Raw genomic sequence first — 22,811 nt, forward strand, 5'->3', positions numbered from 1 at the left:
ATTTAGGGAGGGAAAGGACAAATCTGTTTGGGCTGCCTGCTTGGTTCACAGGACCTTCAGAGCCTGAGAATGAGAGCAAAGCCACAAATATGTGACCAGCCCAGTCACAGAGGATGGCTCCTCATACAGTGCTGTTGTGCTGACAGGCTCAGAGCAGGGCTGCCAGCCATACCTAGTTCCAAGATATTGAAGAGGTTAAGGAGACAGTACTCTCTAATACTAGCAGGATATTATTTTATTCATTTCATGCTGAATTACTATCCAAGTCATTATCCTTAATTCACGAGCATAAGTGGCTGTAGGGGCACATAGTCCCACATTCAAAAAGGGATTCAACACACTTATTTGACAGCTGAGCAATGACTGGACAAGAAAGTGTGCTCTGACACCTGTGACATTGTTGTGGACGCTGGGTGGTATGAGAGCTTTTAGTTAAAATTTGTAGCCTGAATTTTCTGCTCTGACTGCGCAGTGGTTTTGCCTGCTGCAGCTGGCAGAGAGAACGTGCCTGAGTGGGCTCTTGGTCTGATCCAGTGAAAGCTTGGAATTCAAGTCATCTCTCTCACTGGAACTTGACTGCTGATTTTAAGTCTCTTTTGGTTTCACTTATGAGTTGATCAGACTGTCTCATTTGAAATTGTGTATTGAAAAATGCTTTTGTTATCTAACATGTAATACTCAGACTGGTTGAACTCCATGTTAATTGCAAAACAGATGTGAAAATACCCTCTGAGAATGACAACAATCAGCCACACATAAATTTGGGTATTACACCAGTGTTATTCATGCCCTTGGTGGGATACTTGGGATGATGATTAATTAATCTTGAAGTTAAGCCATAGTCTTTTAGAGTTAAATAGTAGTATAATTATGTATATTATACATGTTATACTGTGCAAAGCTTAGTCTCTTGCTTACAACTTGTGGATTATTAAAGTATTTGATTCTAAAGCAGTAAGTTGGTCTATCACTGGCACATAGCAATTTCTGTTGTGAAGTAATCTTACAAATTTCTAGGGAAAAATATGTCATTTACTGACCTAAGTATTGAACTTCAGAGTCCACTATTACATTTACTTTAATATAAAAGCTAGATTCTGCTTACAGAAGCACTTTGTTATGACAGATCTACTGGTTTTGTGAGGTAAGGCCTGGATGAGAGTGTGTTTTTATTTTTAAGGGAGGATTATATTTTTATACATGTTCAGATTTGGATTCAAGCATATGCAGTTTATCCCTTCCCCTAGGCCAGCTGAGCATTAGGTTTCCATCATAAAAAAGGCTTTTAAAAGAGGGGAAAGACTTATGTGAAGAAGTTACTGATTGTTTCTGATTAATAGTCACATGCAAAACATAATTACTAATGGCTATTGAAAGGTCTGAATGGGAAATGCAAAACTTGCAAACTGAAATTTAGTGTCTTGTGTGCACTATGGAATATTATTTATGGACATGAGAAGGGAAAAAAACATCCCAAATTCAGTGGAAACTATTGAAATCCTTGCTGATTTTCAAGAGAAGTTTTGTTTTTAAGTAGCTCGCTTGAAATGCAGACTGAGTCTTTCAGTGGTGGCCCGAAGGTTAATTTACTCACAAATAACTAGAGTATAATTTTCTTGATGTGTTCTGTGATTCAGAAGATGACAGAGAAATAATGTGTGCCTGCAGGAGGATGACTTTCTGTTTGTTTTGTAGCCATAGGTATGATTGTGAAAGTAGTACAAAATACATCTCTTACATCTGTGGAACTGTTTTGCTGTCAACAGTCCAGTGACTCTTCTCATTGGAGAGATAACCCTCAGGAGCTGTAGGAATAGTGTAGTTAACTCTGTAATTATCCAGATTTAGCTGGCTTCTTACAGCTTCAGTCACTCAGGGGATGCATTGATGTGCAAGGTATTCAATGCTTTAAAATTTGCTTGAAGTTCTTTACAGACTGATGACTGGCCAGTGACTGATATGTGCTAAAAGAAAAAAGTGAATTATACTGTATCATGGTGGACTGTATAAAACAATTAAATATTTACATAGTTTAGAGGAGTTGTTTTTCTGCTTAATTTTGAAGAAAATATTGGTTCCTTGTATAGGAAAGTACTTCACGGGATGAAAATTTCATCAGTTTGTGCTTTTGACTTAGGAAGGTGTTTTTAGAAGCATGGACAGTAGGAAATTGCATGTGTCTGAACTATGTCTATGCTGTATCCTACTTGGAGCAACTTTGACTGTCTTCCTAAAGATTTTATTTGTTATTTTGGAAATCACAAAACCTGTTCACTCAGTACCAGTCCTGATGCTTTTTACAGTCCTATTTGCGTAGTTGGTACAATCACCTCCCAGCTAAAGGAGTGCTTAAAAAAACCCCATTTAATAAAATGAGCTTTTGGACATTGAGAAAGATATCTGAATTGTGTAGATAGTCAGTTAAGAATTCCCTTTGGTTTTCATGAGCTAAGCTTGTGTCAGGATTTCAGTAGGGGCGCACACTGAGTGAATTTCAGTATAGATCTACATGGTAGATGATTCTGTCCTTGAGGAGAACTTGTTTTCTGAAGAAGCAAAATCATATTTAAGCCTAAATCTACTTTTGCTCCTGTCATAAATTTCAATACACACTGAGCCTGAGGAGTGCTCTCAAGCTTATTGTATTTCAGAGAAGTGCAGCTTTGGAAGATGGAAGGAAGAGCTGGGGGTTTTTCTCAGGGACCTTTCCCCAGCTGCTTGTTGGGGTGGTTTTGTCTGACAGCAGATAAGTTTAGTGACTGACTGAGATAATTCTGTGTAAGGAAGCTGTTGCTTGTTTGCCCTGGTAGGCACAATATTTACATTCCTCTGCATGTGCTGGTGGCTTTAGCTGCTGCCTTTCACTCTGAGTAATCAGCCTTTTGGTATTTTCAGTTTTGGAATGTCGTTTTGTTTTTTAGACTTTGCAGTATTTTCAGTTTTCCCCAACATTTTCACGCAAGTTTTGAGAACTGATTTTGTTCCACACTACTTCCAATTGCTAGTTTTGTTAGTATCAGTATTTGGGAGCATCACTCTTTACATCTTCAGCCAGCAATCTTTCTGAGATAAGTATGGTCAGAAACAAAGGCTGTTGGAAAATAAGTAATACAGTTTGGGTTTTTTTTTTGAAGCAGAAAAACTGATAAAATAAAAATGAATAATCTTTCCTATCATATAATTGGGTAAAGCAGCTGAGAACAGTCAGTGTATACAGGATGGAAGCATTGACTTGAATGAGACCAAATTCTTCAAGCACTTCCTTGAGGCAATTTGCAGAAACCAAAAGGATAGTTAGTGATTTCTAAGCTATACAGCTCGGTTTTTTTTAGTTCTTTTGTGCTCAGTGAATAGTCCGTAGCTCAATTTAAGTCTTGTAGATAGCTCAGACTTGTCACTGCCAGTGTTGCAGCTCTAGAGAAGTATTTCATGTGGCTGCTTGTTAGGCTGGAACTGTAACTGTTATTCCTGAAGTGGAAGTTGTTTCCTAAGAAAACTTGTCTCTTTTGTGGGATTTTGGTTGCTGTTTGTTATCATTCTTAGCCTAATTTTATCTTCTTCTGTCTAGTACAGATTGTGAATGCCACAAAAAGTCTAGATACAAAGGTGTTTATAAATGCCAAGGGATTAATTTTGTTTTAAATATAAACTAGTTGGTAGATCATTAATCTTCTGTTGTCAATATTTAGCCTTGAGAGTGATACCTATAAAAACTTTTTTTTAAAAGCTATTTTTTAAAAAAAGCTATTAGTGCTAACAAACTGCTACTGCTTTGCTAGCTTGTAAGTTTGTTCTGTTTTTATATTAAATGACTGAATTTTGTTGATGTTATAGATAATAAAATTCACTGCAATTGCTTTCAATGCTTGTACTGCAAGCTTGCATACCTACCCCACGCACTGTCTTCTGTCTCCTTCCTTCTTTTTGCTTTAGTATTTAGAGCAGAATTGCTCCCTCTAGTAATTAGGTCATGTATTTGACAGTTGCACCTAAGGTTTTGACATACACCATGGAATTCTCTGCCTGCATATATTTCAAATCTATGAAAAACAATTTCTTATAATGACAGTTGGTGATTGAAGTAGAAATGAAATATAGAAACTTTCTTCTTCCTTTTTCCTCATCAGGAAGTATTGATGAAGATGTTGTGGTGATTGAAGCATCGTCCACTCCCCAAGTCACTGCTAACGAAGAAATAAATGTTACCTCAACAGACAGTGAAGTGGAGATTGTCACAGTTGGTGAAAACTACAGGTGAGATGTGTATCTCTTTATATTCATAAAGTTTTGCTTGTCTCTGGGTTTGTCACAATGCTTTGTGCAATTAAAAGCCCATAAGGTAATGTCACTGCTAACCAAAATGCACAGTATGCATTTTTGATTAAAAAAACAAACCAAAGAAAACCCAAGTAATAACAAAAGACCCCAATCCTAAACCCCCAAACAAACTAAGGACAAAAAATCCCAAGTACAGCTTTGCCAAAGCTTGAGAATTGAACTAATCTGGAGTTGCTGAGGTGGCTGTATTAGTGTGATTGATGTGCAGAATTTGAGGGAAGCAAAGCTGCACAGTGAGATCCTAGAGAGAGCATGTGTAGGCTGAGTTGACTATCTAGGGATTAGCTGAGTAGCTAATCTCAGGAAAGCAGCCTACTTTTTTGAAGCTGCTGCTGCTGTATATGCTTTCCTGTTCTTCCAAGAATCTCTGGAAGTTTTGTTCCATATTGTCAGATTTTACAGAATCTATTAAAGTGGAGTTTCTTGAAGAAAACTTCAAATTCAAACCTATTTAAAGCTAGATGCTTGCAAAAAATAAACAGCTTTGTATATTCCTAGCATCAATAAGATGTGTTTTCTGTAATAGAATTAATTTTTTTAAGTCTTAAGACTTTCTTCCCTCACCTTCTGCAGTGCTGCAGCCAAAACAGCAGTAGCTCCATGGTGATATGTGCAATGGGTTTTGTTTGTTTTTAGTGAAGTCATTCCCTTTTCTTCACATTTTCCTCTTCTGAATTTCTGAAGTCTGAGTACATTGTTTTTCCAAACTGGAAAATAAGAGCTGCTTGATTGATGTAAATACTGGAGAGTCAAAGTTTTTGGGAGTGTAATGGTAAATACAAGACTGTAAAAATACTGTTCCCTTAATGAAAGACTATATGCTTCAAAGAGGATACACAATCCAAATGATCATTGTCTTGAGTGTTAGGGTTTGCATGGCTAAACTGAACAGAATGGGTGCTATGTGTTATAATACAGAAATAAACCTATCCCTTTCCTTAGATATGGTTACAGGCTCAGGATGTCCTCAAGCCACATTGCATTTTAGTTTAAGTATCATAAAAAGCTGTGTTTGCTCTCCGAAGAGAGGGAGCAAAATAATATTAGAGGGAAAGGTCCAGAGATTTTGCACAGTTGTGACATTTCGTAAATTTGAAGTATACAAATTATCATGTACTCTGTCACAGGTTAACATGCAAAAGTATTTAAAGTTTACAAATTTTTGTCTTCATAGGTCTATCATAGTTTATAGACCTGCTGTTCCAGACTGCACAGGAGTAGTGTAGGATTTGGAGACTCTTCAGTTACTATTTAGAAAGCTAAAGCAACTTCAGCTGTAATTGCTGCCAGGCCATGGCTGTAGGGTTTCACAGTGAATTTTTTTTTTTTAAGATAGCTGCATGTACATGGCTTAAAGACCTTTAAACTCTCCATGCTGGGCATTTGCTGTTATGTTCTCTGGTAAAGGCTGCAATAGTGTTTGTAAGTGTGTTTGGTGAAAGCTGAGTCACGGCGTATCTCAATGTAATAAAATGCTTTTCTAACAATAAAAAAGCTCCGAGTAGCTCCTCAGACAGGAGGAGAAGAATTCAGTGATGGCCAAGTGCAGGCCAGTAGCTGAGGTGCTCCCTGTGTCCAGGTCCCGCTCTGCGCTCGGACACTCGCGCTCGCACTGGGGGCCCAGCTCCAGCTCGCACGGCGCGCGGCCGCCGGAGCAGCGCTCCCGCAGCAGGGTCTCCACCGTCATCCAGCCCCTGAGAACGCAGAGCGCCGCCGAAGTCGTGGACCTCACCGTGGATGAAGATGGTGAGTTGCATTGTCAGGGAGGTCTCTTCAGGAGCAGGATGGGCAGTGTAAAGGCACTGGAGTTAATTGCATCAGATAAAAAGTACCCTTCTATGAGAATGTCTGATTTCCAAGTTTGTCAGAAAATCCTCTTGTGCCCTTCCTTTCAAAATTTAGAATTTAGCTGTTTGCAATGGGTCTTTTAGATCTAAAGATACAGTTTTTCTTCCAAAGCTGCCTTGGGTGTGTGTCTGAGGGCTGACTCACCAGGCAGAAATTAGAGAACAGGTTGGAACTACTTCTTGAAAAATATGCACTTACTTCAATGCAACACTATAAAAGGAAAGTCTATCATTGCCTATGCTTTGGAATAGTGACTGTTCTTTCAGGCCTTGAAGTAAAAATAACTTTTAAAAAAAGAAAAAAGCCCAACCCAAAACTAGTAAAGTGTGTTAGGTTTCTGAAGCTGTAACCTTTCATTGGTTCCTAACATTAAAACCTGCTGACACTTAATAAGTCTATTCCTGCTGAAGATTGTAAGAAAAACTTACCAATTATCATAAAATTGGGAGAAAGAAAAACTGAAGCTCATGTACGTTTTTGCACGTTTGTATTTGCAGATGGTGGTGGTTTTGGGGATTTCTTTGGTGCATGATATTTGTACTGTGAACAGAAGCTTTGTCCTGTTTTGGTGCTGTCCCTGAGTGCATTGCAAGCTTAGTATTATGCACTATCAAATTCTTCAAGTTGTTGTGGTTTTTGGGGTGGGACGGAGAGTCAGAAAGGCTTGAGAATTATTTTGCTTGTTTAGTGGCTTTTAAGGTAGAGGATGAGTCGATGTACAGATTCTTTATTTTAGGTATTTACTGTGAAATATCCCAGGAGCTCTGTTGTTGAAGGGGTACAGTGTAGGTTTCTGTTGCTTTACTTTACTCTTAAAATTCATATTATAGAATTTAGTCTTGTATTCAGGAACCAAGTTATTTTTAAAATACATTTAAAGTGTTAAAGACTGGCTGTTTCTCCTGCCTTCTAGAGGAAATGCCTAAGATGAATCTTCCAGGATTTAAGGAACGCTATTTTTGGGTTTAGGCATCAAACTTCACACATGAATTAGTGTTAAATGATTGGACTTCTGAATTAACACTGTAAAAGGCAGCTGTGCAGTTTAGCCCAACTTTACCTGTTTCATCAAAGATACTGGTCTTAAAACTTGGCTGGCTGATTCCAGCCAGCCAAGCATAAAGATCCTCTCTCCTTCTGTCTTCCTGGGCTAATATCTGGGCAGTAAGTTGAGAAATCCAGTTTCTCTTAGCTAGTAGTTCACAATGCACCTAGCCCCCTGTTTTTCATTGTTTTGGGCAGGGGAGAAGCAGAAATGTCAGTAAGAGCTGGTGGCAGCCTGAGCCTGAGGGAGCTCAGGTTGGCCACTGGCCTGAGCACTGGCTCATCACTTCTCTTTGTAGGCTGTACTGTGTTCTATAAAGTTGCTCTTGTTTTCTGAATTTAAACATTAATACATTTCACCTAAAACATTGTCCTTAAATAAAACTAGTATTTTGGAAGGCCATGTTAAAAGTAAGAGGAATTTAAATGTAGACATCAGGTCATATTTTTTTAATGTGATGAGTTGGAAGACTTATGAGAGAGAAGATACATTTATTCCTTTGCTCACTGAGTTGTTGATACTCCTACTAGATATAGAGAGAAATCTTGAAAACTATTCATATTTTATTTTGAGACTTTGTGTAAAAGAAGTATTTGAAGTTTTTGATGATTTTTTTTTTTCCCTCTGATATCCATGCAGACGTTTTTACTAAAAAATCCTGAGCTGTTTCTGATAATCTTCCCTTTTATGGTATCTTATATTCTTAGTCATGTCATTGCCTTTCATTACTTAAGAAAAATTTCAAACTTATAATCAAAGTCTTTTTCAAAACTGAATTCTAATTATGCCACCAAGTATAGTTTTAAATTTTAACTTGTTTACAATTATCTGGTAAGGGACAAGACTCAACAAGTGCTTTGGTTTTCCAAGATAAATTGCTCACTGTTAGCTTTGCAATATGTAATATGTACAGGTATGTACCTTTAAGAGAAGTCTCAAATATTGATAATCTGCTTTTAGCATGTGTTGAGACTAGAAGCCAAGCTTATCTTGCTAAAGCCTGTAGTGCTATGCATCTAGAATGATTGGAGTTTGTAAAGTAGTACTGCTGGTTTAGATGTTATGCTGTTTTTGGTGAGTGGTCTAAAAGTTTTTCTGTTCTTCATAGGCAATAGAAAGTTATAAGGATAATACTTAATCATGGAGTGATTTGCCTGTGGATTCATGGAGGATATCAGAAAGGGCTTTTATCATAAAGTACTGAAGTAATTTAATCTCTTTTATAGTAGGGTTTTTTAATCCAGTAAATAAAACTTAAATGTTAGATTTGGTTGAGAATTGATTTTATGTTAATTATTAAAAGTTGAGTAGATTAAACACAAGAGAAAAAAAAAGATGATTTTAATTTTCTTTTCACACACAGGCCTGTCAGGTTTTTGTGTTCTGACTTTCTTAGCTTCTGGCAGGGCCAGAATTAAGAATGCCTTGTAAAATGGTTCAAAAGCAGGAACAACAATAAAAAAACCTCAGCAACTTTTAAAGGTTAAAGAACATGAAGGCTTTTTTATTTCACCAGAGCCGACAGTTGTGCCAACCACATCAGCTCGAGTGGAGCCGCAGGCCGTGAGTTCTGCTTCCACTACCAGCTCCAGTACGTCTACCTCAGAGCAGGCCTCTGATGCAGCTCCCAGTGTCTCCACCAGCCAGCCCTCTGCAGCACCAGAGACCACTCCCAGTCTCCCCAGTGGCAGTACTGCTGGCACTTCAGCTGGAGGTACGGAATAAGCTTTGAGCTGTTGTGTTGCCTCTGAGTACAAAGGCGGTAGAGGAAGTTAATCAGCGTTCTCTAAATTAAATGCCATGTGAAGTTGTAGTACTGAACCTAACAGTAGTAAGCTGAGAAGACAGGAATCTGAAAAAGACCATGGATTTCTCCATAATAGTACAGGAAATTTGCTGGAGCCTTCTGCTTGTGCCTGTTGGAATGATTTGGTTATACGTAATGAACCACATCCTTGATTTTTGAGGAGGTGGAATGTAGTTCACTGGAATTAAGCCTCTCATTTCAGTGTGTTACAGAGGTGTTATTTCAATGTGTGTTGTAAGAAAGTGAAGGATGTATCTCCTGCTGTGGATAACCCCCTGGGAGCACATTTATACAGACCTGCATAGAGCTGTATATACAGAGAGCACTCATGACATCACTGAAAAAAAGCTGCCCTGTCTGCAAGTGTGGTGAGGGACAATTAACCTGGGTACACCACAGTTGCACAGGAATTTGAGGTCTCTGCACATTGACCACAGGACCAATTTTTCCTCCTTTCCCTGCTGGTGACGTGCCTTAAATTTGTAGAATAAGGCAGGTGTCAGTTCATGTCCTCCAGTGGTTGCCATGAGTACTTCCACCTGACCCATTCAGTTTAGGTTCATTTGGCAGGTATAGCTAAATGCTACTTTTTGTATCTAGTTTGTTTTGTTATAGTCTAGCTGTGGTTTTCAATTGGTTAAATACTTAATTGTGAGGTACAGGGTGTTTTGTTTCTATTTAAGACACTGCTTTACAGTGTTCAGCTTTACTAATTTCTCTCACTTCAATATTAACTGTCTTCAAGATGAAATAAGAAGAGCTGCATCTAATTCAACACTGGAAACTGGCCCTCCGGCCATGCCAAGGCTACCATCGTGCTGCCCCCAGCATTCTCCTTGTGGAGGACCTTCACAGACTCATCATGCATTGGGACACCCACATACAAGCTGCTTCCAGCAGCATGGCCACCACTTCCAGCATGACCACCATCACCACCACAACCCTCACCCAGCTGTCCCGCTGTCTCCTTCGTTCAGTGACTCCAGCTGCCCTGTGGAAAGGCCTCCTCCTGTGCCTGCCCCCTGTGGAGCAAGCAGCAGTTCTGGCACCAGTTACCACGAGCAGGCATGTTTAATCCTTGTGACTCACAATCACACCTTGTGACTTGGGATTTCAAGTTGTTCCAGATAGGAGAGAATAGGATAAGGATGCTGAATTATAAATTACTCACTTGCTCTGCATCAGGCGTTATAGAAGGGAACTAAAAGGAAAAATTGAGCTGTAATATATGTCAACACAAAACCCTGAAATTTTATGGAAAGACATAACCCTTCAAGTAATCATTGACAGCTGACCTCTTCATGGCTATGAGTGGCTGCATAGCAAGCCTAACATAATTACCTTGAAATATTCTGTCCATCATAGCAGTTTTGCAATGCAAATCATTGAGCTGCTTTGAGGGAAGAAAAATATCAAGCGTAATGTTCTGTATATAAAAAGTATAAAATAGTTTCTCCTCTAAAAGCATTGTTTCTTAGTAATTAAATCACAGCTGAAAAACAATACAGTCATCGGAAAGGACAGTACTGTGCTAAGTTACAGTATGCAGAATTATCAATCTTATTTATCAATTGCAGGGGTTTTTGTTGAGGTTTTTAGTTTGGTTGGGGGGTGGTGTGAGTTTTTGGTGGGGGATTGTTTGGTTGGTTTTTACAGAATACAGTGTAAGGAAGTTAGTCTCTCAGCAGATTCATGAATTTAGGAATAAGAATAAAAAATGTTCCAGAGTCAAGCCGTAAAACCTCAAAATTTGGATCCCATTTGCTTGTGGTAGTATTTATTTGTATGTTTTTGAAATCTAATGTTCGAATGTGACTGCTTTCAATGTCTAAAGAGTGGCTTGAAAAAAGCTGGTTTGTTCTGCAGCAGGCATTACCAGTAGACTTGAGCAGCAGTGGTATCAGAAGCCACGGCAGCGGCGCTTTCCACGGAACGTCGGCTTTTGACCCGTGCTGTCCTGGCTCTTCATCGCGCACGGCGCTCTACGGGCACCAGGCGGGCGCCGGGCCCAGCCAGGCGCTGGCCATCGACGGCTACGGCTCGGGCATCGTGGCACAGCCGCAGCCACAGCCGCCGCCCCAGGCCTCGCTCTCGTCCTGCCGCCACTACATGCACTCTCCCTGTGAGTACTGTAGGTGGTCAGAGGGCTGGAACATCTCTGCTCCAAGGACAGGCTAAGAGAGTTGGAATTGTTCAACCTGGCAAAGAGAAGGCTCTAGGGAGACCTTATAGCACCTCCCAGTGCCTAAAGGGGTTCCAGGAGAGCTGAAGGGGGACCTTTGACACGGGCATGTGGTGATAGGACCAGGGGAATGGCTTTCAACTGGAAGAGAGTAGATTTAGATCAGGTTTAAGGAAGAAATTCCTCCCTGTGAGGGTGGTGAGGCTCTGGCACAGCTTGCCCAGAGAAGCTGTGTTTGCCCCTTCCCTGGAAGTGTTCAGGGCCAGGCTGGACATGGCTTGGAGCAGCTTTGTCTAGTTGAAGGTGTCCCAGTCCATGGCAGGGGCTTGAAACAAGGTGATCTTTGAATTCCCTTCCAACCCAGACTTTTCTATGTACCTTTTCCAGCTGGTATTACACAGATTTTTTTTTTTTATTTTTTTTTCTTCTTGTTGCCAGTATTGGAAAACAGAATGCTTTTGGCTGCAGAAAATGCGTATTTCATGTAGGGTATATTTCTAGAATCACTTTATTTAAAAGTTACATAAACGCATATTCCTATGTTGCTACTGTTTAAACCGATGTAATAATACTGAAACACCTTTGTGAAGATACTTCTTAAAATAAATTTAAGTCAAAACCTGCAATTGACCAAATTAAAAGCACCTTATATTTTCATTGCAGATGCTTCCTTGACCAGACCTCTTCACCATCAAGCTTCTGCATGTCCTCACTCTCATGGAAATCCTCCTCCACAGCCACAACCTCCACCTCAAGTGGATTATGTTATCCCTCATCCAGTGCATCCCTTTCATCCTTCAATCTCCTCTCATGCATCTTCTCATCCTGTTCCACCTCCACCACCAACTCATCCCCTAGCCAATGCAGCTGCTCCAATACCACAGCATCTCCCTGCAACACACCAGCCAATATCCCATCACATCCCTGCAGCAGCACCTCCAGCACAGAGGCTGCACCCTCATGAAGTGATCCAGAGGATGGAGGTCCAGAGAAGAAGGATGATGCAACACCCAACGTATGTCACAAATGTACTCAGAACAATATCTAAACATATAATTAATTTCCCTCAGGTTTGTAAAATGTTGTGTGTGGCTCTCAAACTATTAATTGCATGGTTAGGTACTGTTAGTGTTGAACCATGGTAAGAGGTGTCTGTACAAATGGTCGCAGTCACATGAGCTTTAGGATGGACCCTGCTCTGTTACATCTCTCAGTAGTGTGTCCAGGTAAGGCACAGAGGGGACGTGGAAGATAAGGGGAGCTTGTTTCTCTTGCCCGTTATTCTGGATAATAAGCAGGAATTCATTTTCAAGCTCCACAGCCCAGAGAGTACATCATAAACTCTGGTCAAATGTCTCTTGACAGCATGTTTTGCCTTGTTGATGCAGTTAAGATTCTTTTTATATAAGCAAGACTTTAAAATAAAATTAACAAATTATCATAAGGGATCATATACTGGGTTTAATTCAGATTAGATTCTTACATATCCTTACAATGCCTTTTGTTTTAGAAGAGAAGGAGACTGAGAACATGATCAGTTTCAATGTAGCTACTAAGACATGCTACTATTGTTGCTTAAATAGATTGTTGATACTAGTATCAACAGATATTAGTTGATACTAGTAGTATCAGGTCAGTAGTGACTTCATATTCACAGAGTAGCTGAGCTTGTTTTAATTCTGCAGATAACATGTTTAAATATCTAAGAGAATTTAATGAATAAGCTCTTTTAGTTGTTGCTCCTAACTTTGTTATACAGATTTGACTCGTAACTCACTTGAAACTCTTTTAGAAGTTAATGCTTAAAGAGGATTCTGCTTTAACTGCAGCTTTTGAGGCAGTTTTTTGAGGTTAAGTATCTGTAGGCAGTAACTGCCCACAAATGACATGTGACAGAGAAGCCAGTGGCTCTGAGACAGCAAGGTAGCATTTTTGGAAAAAATAATTGTGGTAGCTATCTTATCAGATCTGAACATTTTCTAGTAATTTGGGAATTGGAGTTGTGAATATTGGCAATTTTGCAGCATAGTGAATTTGTATAGAAATATGAACATGTATAGGGGAATTGTAGGCAAATGTTGATAGTAGGTTCTTCCTTGACATTCTCTCTGAAGTCACCAGTCTTGGTCAGACAGTGCCAGTTTGCTCAGTGATAGTTCTCTTCTTAGGGTTTGGTTTGTAACGTATGGAATTGTTCTGCCCTTGGTCTTTTTTTTTCACACCTCTAATTCTCATTCAAGCTATGTGCAAAATCAATCTTATAGGTGTCTTGGCCCAGCCTCCTAGAAATCAGATTGTACTCTGACAACCAGAAGCTGATGTGTATTGCTCTGTTACTGAATATAGAGTTGAGGCTGCCAGCAGACTTGCAGTTCCTTCAGTTCTGTGTCCTGAAATCTTGAAGTATTCTTAACATGTTGTTTCATCGTTCATTTCTACAAATAACCTAAGGAAAAATAGTCCAGTTTGTATCCTTCCTGTCCAACAATATAGTACCTTTTCAGGATTGGAAGTAGAGAATGGTTAGAGTCCTCTTTTCCCTGTCATATGTCAAGGTGCTGTGCATCTGTAAAACATATGGACTTTCTGTTTATTTTTTGTCTAATTACCCATCCATAAAGATTGTGGGATGGACAGCCTAGGAGTTTTACATTTATACATTGTTTCTACAATTTAAAGATGTTTCTTTTAGATTAAGACTCGGTTTAGGGAAAATGAGTCTACATGATGAAGTTTCAATAAACTATGAAACTTGTTTTGCTATGGTTTTGTTTGGTTTTTTTTAAATTAACTTGTGTTCTTCCAGATTTTTTCCCCATAGTTACTTGATAAACTGAAAGGAGGTGAGACTACGAGTATGTTCTGCTGATAGGTCTATTCCCATGTTAGTCTGTACCACTTCAAAAAATGAACAGTTCTCGCATAATTTATACATGCTTGACAGATTTCTCTGAAGAAGTGTCACTTTAGAGTGCTTAGAATAGTTTGCTGTTAAGTACATTTTTGCCGCTTTACACATGTAAATTTACAAAATATCTGGTCTGCTTTGTCGGGTAGTTTAAGGTGGTACTGTACCTGGAGAACGTAGACGGCTTTTGGTAAAATTCAAGTTTTTAGATAGAATAATAAACCATCCTTTCTGCATTGAAAGCAATGGAAAAAAATCCTAATCCATTTATTTCTGTGGTAAAGTGGGAAAGTAACAGAAATCAGTCAGCAGGAGTTAAGTTTTTTTTTTCAAATCCATAGTTGTTCTGTACTAGCTGACATGGATAAAAACTGCGTGCTCAGTTTACCTGAGCTATGATGCAAACATGTTTCAAGGGAAATCTCCTCTGATTAGTGTATTAAGTTTCCCCTAATTACTTTTGCTGGTATAGTTTTACTAGAAATAATCTGCAGCAGAGCTGTGAATGACGCTGAATTGTGTCTGAGCATGACTGTCATGTGGCCCTCCCTTTCCTACCTGCCCTTTGAGGTTGGGATTAAACACTTTCTCAGTCTCTGCAGTCATCACTGCCAAGTGAAGGGCAGGTCTCTGTAGCTGAAGCTGGTCTGGTTTTGAATATGAAATCTGGGTTGTAGCTTATATCTAAAGCAGAAATTAAAATACTGCATGGTCAGTTTCTTATTTTAAAAGCACTGTAGTAGCTTGGTTGTAACATTTTGGTTATGGGTGTTGGTTTCTTCATACTAAAAAGTATGTGAAATTAATTGTGGCTGTCTTTGTTCTAGACGTGCGCATGAGCGGCCTCCTCCACATCCTCACAGAATGCATCCTAATTATGGTCATGGGCATCACATCCATGTGCCTCAGACTATGTCCTCCCATCCTCGACAAGCTCCGGAGAGATCTGCCTGGTGAGCAATCAGACACTGCTTGGGACTCTGGACAGGAGATCATAGTGTGCTGAGCACAGTGCTGATAATGCTGGCTGTGGCTTTAAAAGCTGCTTCATGCACCTGTAGTTTAAAGTTTGTAGATGTTGATATGGCTTTGAAATATTACTTGGAGTACTCAATATCTTAAATGTATTTCTAGTGGTTTTTAAGGTTTTGTAGTACAGACTAGTATATTCTCTCCCCTCTTTGTTTGAACTTATTTACAGTTATATCAGGCCCACTTATAAAGCATGCACTTACATTCCACAATATATTTATTATTTTAAAAAATACTTTCAGCCACTAGTGAAGAGGCGCATGCATGACAACTACTGTTCCCACAGCATGTGCTGCAGGGAAGACTCCACATGGATAATATTACTGGGCTCAGTAAATGTGGAGTTTTACAGATTTTTTTTTTTTAATACTAAATCTTCGCAGCTGTTTTAAAAATAGCTTTTAGTTATAAGAAGATTCTTCAGCAAAGTTTAAATATGGCTTAAAAAAATTGTACTTGAAACTGTTGTTGCAGCTGTACTATGTTGTAGGCTCTCCAAAGCAGTGGGATTGTACCTAGCAGGCAAGCTGTTCCTTTACTGTAATGCCACTTTCATTCATGTGACAGGGAACTAGGAATTGAAGCTGGTGTGACTGCAGCTACTTACCCTCCAGGGCCCTTGCATCCTCACTTGGCCCACTACCATGCACCTCCTCGACTGCATCACTTGCAAATAGGGGCTCTTCCTCTAATGGTAAGGAGATAGCTTATGGAAAATTATGATCATTGCTCATTTTGATTTTGTTTGTAAGGAAAACGGATGTGTGTACATTGCTGCAAAGTGATTATCTGAAAATATTTCACTGTCTGTCCATGTGTTACTCCCAGCAAGGGAGCCTGAACAGGCCCATTGTGTAGTAAGAAGAGACAGTATAGGGACATCTGCATTTCTAACTTCAGCTCTTGTAAAATGAAATAAACTTGAATTAAATTGTCACTTGCATTGCAATGCATTGACCCTCTGCATCTGATTTTTAAAGTTTAGATTATTGAGTCTTGGATTGTTAAAAGTACCAACTTTCCACCCAATGCATGAGAATTAGCACTGATTCTTTTTAAGGTGTGTATACACACAACTAGAATTCCATCTAGAGGTTTGATTGTTTTCAAATAATATTTGTTATTCATCAACCTAATTCTGTGTGATCAGTTATATAATTTTGTAGCATGAAGTGTTATAATCTGCAGGAAGTGTGGCAGTAAGGTCACACACCCTGTTACACATAATTTTTTTTAATCTGCAGTGGAAAACCAAAACAAACAAGCATATTTTTACTCTTGTTACAGAGTATTATTTTTGAAAGAATGCTTATAGGTTTAGGTAAAATTTTTCTTAATTTTATTTAATGAAAATTCACAGAGAAACAGATTTAGTTTGAGTATATTTAGTGTTAATGTGTGGTCAAGGAATAATGTTTAATCCTTTCAAAGCTAGTTAATTAATCAAAATTGTGAGTTGATCTGTAAATGAATGCTAAAATTATAATGAAAAAAACCCTGCAAGTCTCATCCTTTCAAAATTCCTCTGTTAGTAGCCTGAAATTTGGGGCTTGAACTGTAGATTTACAGCCAAACTGTAGTAACTGTCTCCAGTCTGGTCTTACATTGCCTGTTCCTCACTCTTTAACTGCTAGATATGATGATCCTTAAGTAGCTCCCTGATAAATGAGGGTTGGTCATTCATGGGTGCTGCTCACATACTTAGGACAGACTTTCTAAAGCAGTCTGTAGAATTTGGTATTTTAGTGTAGCCGGTGAGATTTTTAATGCATAACCATCTCCTGTGCATCATCTCTTCAAATTAAGTTTTTCTGCATTCTTCAGTTAGGTGTCTGCTTTTTCAAGTGGATAAAAGATGGCTTTACACTCTCATTTAATGTCTTGTACTGTAACAGACAACATCAGCTGCTTTAGATCCCTCCTAATAGTTCAGGGAACTGTAATTGTGCTAGGAGGCAACGAGTTAAATCTTTGCCTGTTTTAGCTCATTTTTTATCAGGGCTAATAAGTCATCTGTGGGATTTGCTTCAATTGCTGTGAAGTTTCTAGAAATTTAGGAGTTCAGATTATCCTTATATTATAGTGTGATGAGAAACTTGTAATTGTATTTTAATTTTAATTGGGGTATTCCTACAGCTAAAATGCTATGTAGGCAAATAGTTGGGACCCCACACTTCATCTTTTTAGTAGTAGAGGAGAAGAAAGCTATGATAGAGAATGTTCATAAGTATTTTCTGAGTGTGTGATAAAATATTTTAGGGATTTATGCCCTTCTGCTTGGCAACTGCAGTTTCTAACTGGTAAATGTGGCAGATGAAATGAGGGTCTTTAAGTCTACAGAAATTAGTGCAAGTGTTTGTGTAGGGATATTTGATCCTTATAACAGTTATTAATGAGGGGCTGAGTGAAACTGAAGTTTGTGTGTTGAGGCCTTGTGCACAGTGCACTGACAGCACGTTTGATCATGAGCAGACTGCTCTAAGCAGCACTTCCTCCAGTGTTCAGGATCTGGTTTGAACCTTGCTGAGATCAGACTGAGCGCTGTGGCTTTGAAGTTGTGTAGAGTCTTTGACTAATTTAAAGTGTGTTCACACACTAGGAGAACATGAAGGCAGGTTAGAGCTCTGCTAGAAGTTACATATATAATGAGTTCAAGGCATTACAAATGCCTTTTGATGACTCTACCCCTTCTATAGCAATAAGAAAGTCACAGGTTTTGTTCACATGTGTATGTGAGTACAGCAGATCTGTCAGCAAAACTTATTTTGAATAGAGAGAAAGTAGTCAGTGAAGGTTTTAATCAACAAACTTGACTGGGTTTTAAACAAAATTGCTGTTTTAGGCAACAGATTATTTGTACCTGCCACCTGTTTTTTTCTTTGTAACTTTAGGAGTGGGGTGGAGGAGGAGAGGCTGAGCTGTGATAAGAGTCCCTCTGCAAAGTTGTTGACGTTCTAAGGAGTGCTTTCTTCTTCAAGTTCAAGAGATTTCATGAGTTATATTTTTTGATGCGGCTATCATAAACTATTCTTTTTTTTTGAGAGGGAGTTGTCTTTTAAAGTAACTGATCAATCACTCAACTAAGAATTTCATCAGTATTGAATCCACTTTGTGAAATGGCTTGAAGCACAATTGGCAGTGTGCCTTTTTTATGTGGTGTACTGGAACCCCTTCCAGACTGTAAAGGACATAATGGATTATTTGGGCTTTAATGACATTAGTACTCTGTATCGGTTTCTGACTTTAATTGGATGCAGATAACCAAATCTTCATCTCCTCAGTGCTGGAACGCAGACTGCAGTTTTAATCCTCAGGGAGACAAAATGATAAAGATATGTGGGGGAAGATAATCAGTGTTCAGCAGCTTTGACAGTCCAAATAGAGGGTTGGGGAAATGAAATCTCTTTTTCTACTAATTTGCTTGAAGAGACTTCTACCTGTTTAAGTGTTGTTTCAGGAGGAGTCCTAGATTAAAAGCAGTTAGGAAGAGATTTCTTCATGTCCATGTATCCGAACGTTAGGCTGCTTCCCTCCTTGATTTAGTACCATTACTTTGTGATCATGGCTTAGACTTTGTGTTTGTTACTATTTTAAGGCCATGTATATGCTGAGGAAAGAGCTGTTGAATGAAATCCATTCTGGACAAGTACCCATTCTGCTAACCGATCATTTTTAGGGAGACTCAAGATCAGTGCATGGCATAACTAATGGAACATTAGAAAAGAAGGATGCGGGACACAAAGGCTTTTCATCTGTTCCTGTTCTTCTCTGACACCAGTGTTGTTAGATGCCACTTCTATTTCTGTTTACTCTGGGCTCCTTTGGCTGCTCCTTTGGCACTGTTAATGAAAGGCTTTTTGACTTGAGGCTCTAGCACTGTTTGCCACTTCAGAGTGGGCAGGATGGCAATTCCTGTAATTTATTATGGGGTATGGTGTACCGGACTCTTGACTCCAGCTTCTTCTGCCCTTCTGAATAATGTCCTGTTGAATGTGAATTTCAGGGGTGAGGAATGGTGGGGGAATTATTTGGACTTTGTAGTTTGCTAGGTATGGTGTAATAAATATCTCTGGAGTTGATGCAGGCCTTGAAGAGACTCCTTAATTTATCTGGGAACCTGCAGCTTCTTGATCTGAGGGAGATCTTTGGATCATATTTTTACAAAAACAAAAAAAAAAAAAAAACCCAAGGGAAAAAAAAAAAAAAACCAAAAAAACAAACAAACAAAAAAAAAAAAACAACCCCAAAGCAACAACAAAACCCCCAAATAAACCCCAAGCAAACCTCAAGTTTCTTTTGGTACCTTATTCTCTCTCAGGTGTTTCACATCTACCTTTTAATATGCTGTTCCCCCTTTTACTTCTATTGCAGGGCCTTACTGTTTTGTTCCTTTAACTGTGGGTTGTTTCAGAGTGTTTGAGGCTATCTTTACACTTAGTTGTGAAAATCCTTAGGGATTAGGAGGTGTAAGTCAGTAGGTCCCAGCACATTTTGGTAGTTTTGTGCTGGTCATGATAATATTGCTCAGAGTGTAGTCATACAGGTGTTGCAGCTCTAAGAGATGCAGCTGTTCTGTACCCCAAAAGCCAATAAGTTTCGATGTGATACCTGAACACTTAAGTCTGTAACTTGATGTAGTAAGAGTAGTTCAAGAGGAGCTTCAGGTTTGAAATAGCCTTGATTAGCGGCATCAAATAGAATTGCATTTTTAAGAAAAAGCTTCTAGTTTTTTCATAATATAAACATGAATTACTGTTCTTTGGCTTTTGTAGATTAAACACTATTGAAGAGCACTCATGTTATGTTCCCCTAAGACACAGGTACCACTGGGTTTTATCTATGCAGCAGATGGTACTTCATTGGGTTCCTTCACCCAGTGACTTTCTATGGAAATTATAGGTGTTCCCTGTTTGTATTTGGCTTAAGACATTAAATGGTGAGCTTTACTTCTTTTTGTGTATTGACAGTAGCTGGGCAGTTAGTTAACTGAAAAGGCTCACACTGGGGTTTGTTCTAATACATATGAAATCATACTTCATGGAACCAAGGAGGCTGGGCTGGACAGGATTAGTAGTACCGTGCAGGGCAGGAGTCTCTCCACTGACTGGCAACTGAAAAACAGAAAGATCCTGCAAAGATAAAGGGTATTTAAAGGAGAGGGTAGCAAGAAAGAAAGCCTTCCCTGCAGGTCAGATGTTTCAAACTGTTGAGAATGTTTGTGTTGTAAATGGTTCAGACTTAGCCTTGAATTACTGTAGTCGCTGCAGATTTTTGTGGTCATGGAAAGTATCAATAGAAAGTGCAAAACAAGAAACAAATGATACTTCTACAGTTCCTGGCAGACTTGTGCTGGAATTGCACGTCCAGAATGTATTGCTTTAAAGTATATATTTTAATTTGACTGTGTCCAAAAGAATATATACAAACATTTAGTGCAGACTGGCATTGCCTTTAACCGTTTACATTCTTCATTAGCTTTAACCTTTTCCTTTTTTCTTTCTTTCTGTATGAAAGCTTAATGAAAATTCACTTCTGCTTGTATGTGAAGCTCTTCAAGAGAGCGGAAATATTTTTGCATTTGAAGCTTGGTGGTAACTGTCAAAGGGATTTTAGTAAGACTGTTCTTAGTCAGGTATTATTGATAGTTCTCTCTTGCAAATCTTTTCTCCATCTTGTAGTCACAAATGTACTTAGTTAAAATCTTGCTGTGTTAGCAGACTGCTTATTCTGCAGATGCAAAAGAACTTTTATTTTGTTCTTAGAGATGTTTTTCAGAGTAGCATTTTACCTGACCAGAAATGTGAGCTGTGCTCTCAGGGTATTTTATAAAAGAGCCTCTACATAATGTATGTTCAGGTAATTTTGCAGAGGTCTTATGCCAGCCCTGTCAGGATAATATGAAGGCCCATTTATTAGCATGAAAATACATTGTCCCACACGACATTTCTGTCGTCTTGAGTTCAGTAGTTTGTTATGGTAGGTGCTCTGAGCAATTTTTGGTTCTGTACAGTTAAAATAAATTTTAATAGGTTTCTTAGTCTCCAGTAGCAGAACTTGTTCCATATAGAAGACCTATCCAGGTGCATGTCACTGCAGTTGGTAAACTGACTGCTGAGGCAATGGAACTGTAATTATGGAACTGCAGCAATACATCTGTGACTTTGCACCTCTTGAATGATGCAGTATCTGCACTGTCAGATGCATTGTTTTCCAAAACACTGATTTCAAATCCTGGTCAATAAAAAAACAAGCATTGAATATCACTTCTGAGACTCAGGTTAGTTTTTGTCAGGTGTTCCCTTCCTCTGAGTCGTAGCCATTGATTGCCAATGTTATAATAGGCAATAAAATTTCCCAAATGCCAGATGCCAGACAGGTCTATGCCTAGTGAAAACCTGGCACAATGAGTATGTTCATAGTGTGAGTGAATGACCTAGTTCTTTAATTGCCTTTTCTGTAACTGGAAGCTGAAGTAGAATTACATGCTTAAATGCAGAATGAATCATAAATCAGTGATTATCTGAGACAGATTTATTACAAATCAGCATATTTTTAATCTGCTCCCCTAAAATTCCTTACTTACAGCTACAGTTTATATTGTCAACCAGTAAGACCTATGATATGAACAGAGATTACTTACATGAATTGTTTTGATATGCACCTTCAGTTTCTGTTACTCTGGTTTGTTAAAATTTAAGACCAGTGTTGTGGCTGCATTTGTGGCAGATGCTGGCACTACATTTTCATTTAACAAGCACCATGTAAACTGCTTTAAAATAATCAGATTCTGCCTTTCTTTTCTGGAAAAAAAATATTTAGGGCAGAGGAATCTTGCCTATCCCTGTCAGCTTTTAGTTACAAGATTGGATTGGAAAACTGTAGAAAGACAGCTTACTGATCTCTTTTTTGATGTGGGTAGATTTGTCTAGGTCTGTGCTTTTCCACAATGCATTCATTGAGTTTTACACCTTTATATAAGTGAAACTTGGAAGTGTCTGATGGAAAGAAGAAGAGCAACCTGTGAATATGTGACTTCATGAATAGTATCTGGGATATCTGTTTTGTGGATTCATGAGATGAATGTTGAGCTGTCATATACAGCAGCAGAGGCATTATCAGCTGATAGCACAGAAAGGAAGATGGTACTCAAGTATTTCCAAGTCAATTGCTGCTTACAGTCTTCCTGTCAGTGTGCTGTGGGATTAAGTAAACCTAATCTGCTGATCATTTTGGTTCTTTTCACCTGTTCATTAAAGATTGCTATTGGAATGTTCCTCACAAAAAGTCAATACCATTATTCACCCATATTGCTGGGATAAAAAAGGAATGCAGCAGCTCTGCAGTGGAGGTGGTCCCTTCTATATTAATTATCCTTCAGCTTTGCTCTTTGAAGAGTGCTGGTGCTTGAAGGGCCTGTGGGATATAGCACTGGACACTGGATTTTTGTTCACTGCTTATACCTCTTACTGTGCAAGGATGCTTGAATGTAGAGTGTATGTAGAGTTAACTGACTTTGGATGCGAGTTTTGAGTTAGCTTTTATAGTCCTCTGAATTTTGAGTGTGTTTGAAGATGTTCAGTTCTTTTGAGTCAGACAAGAGTATCTGCTGCTTTTTCCAGACTGAGTTTTTTAGCCTTGTTTCTTCTGTGGT

The 22,811-nt window shown here is 38.8% G+C and overlaps 1 protein-coding gene across 10 annotated transcripts in view; it reads left to right on the forward strand.

The window, feature by feature from the left end:
* RNF111 (ring finger protein 111) overlaps positions 1 to 22,811 on the forward strand; it is a 46,521-nt gene that overhangs the window by 16,147 nt on the left and 7,563 nt on the right. For 8 of the 10 annotated variants that reach the window (XR_005955302.1, XR_005955303.1, XM_041469362.1 and 5 more), the window contains 8 exons: positions 4,128 to 4,254; positions 5,918 to 6,084; positions 8,748 to 8,945; positions 9,784 to 10,103; positions 10,905 to 11,160; positions 11,884 to 12,235; positions 14,956 to 15,081; positions 15,728 to 15,854. Coding sequence is in view for 8 of the 10 variants with exons in the window: in XM_041469362.1 (XP_041325296.1) it covers positions 4,128 to 4,254; positions 5,918 to 6,084; positions 8,748 to 8,945; positions 9,784 to 10,103; positions 10,905 to 11,160; positions 11,884 to 12,235; positions 14,956 to 15,081; positions 15,728 to 15,854 (1,673 nt within the window). In the remaining 2 variants the exon portion in view is untranslated. The remainder of the gene's footprint in view (positions 1 to 4,127; positions 4,255 to 5,917; positions 6,085 to 8,747; positions 8,946 to 9,783; positions 10,104 to 10,904; positions 11,161 to 11,883; positions 12,236 to 14,955; positions 15,082 to 15,727; positions 15,855 to 22,811) is intronic. The other 2 variants (XM_041469357.1, XM_041469359.1) reach the window with 1 other exon arrangement.

The sequence above is a fragment of the Pyrgilauda ruficollis genome, unplaced genomic scaffold (assembly GCF_017590135.1).
Source record: "Pyrgilauda ruficollis isolate IOZ18807 unplaced genomic scaffold, ASM1759013v1 scaffold23, whole genome shotgun sequence".
Taxonomy (NCBI): domain Eukaryota; kingdom Metazoa; phylum Chordata; class Aves; order Passeriformes; family Passeridae; genus Pyrgilauda; species Pyrgilauda ruficollis.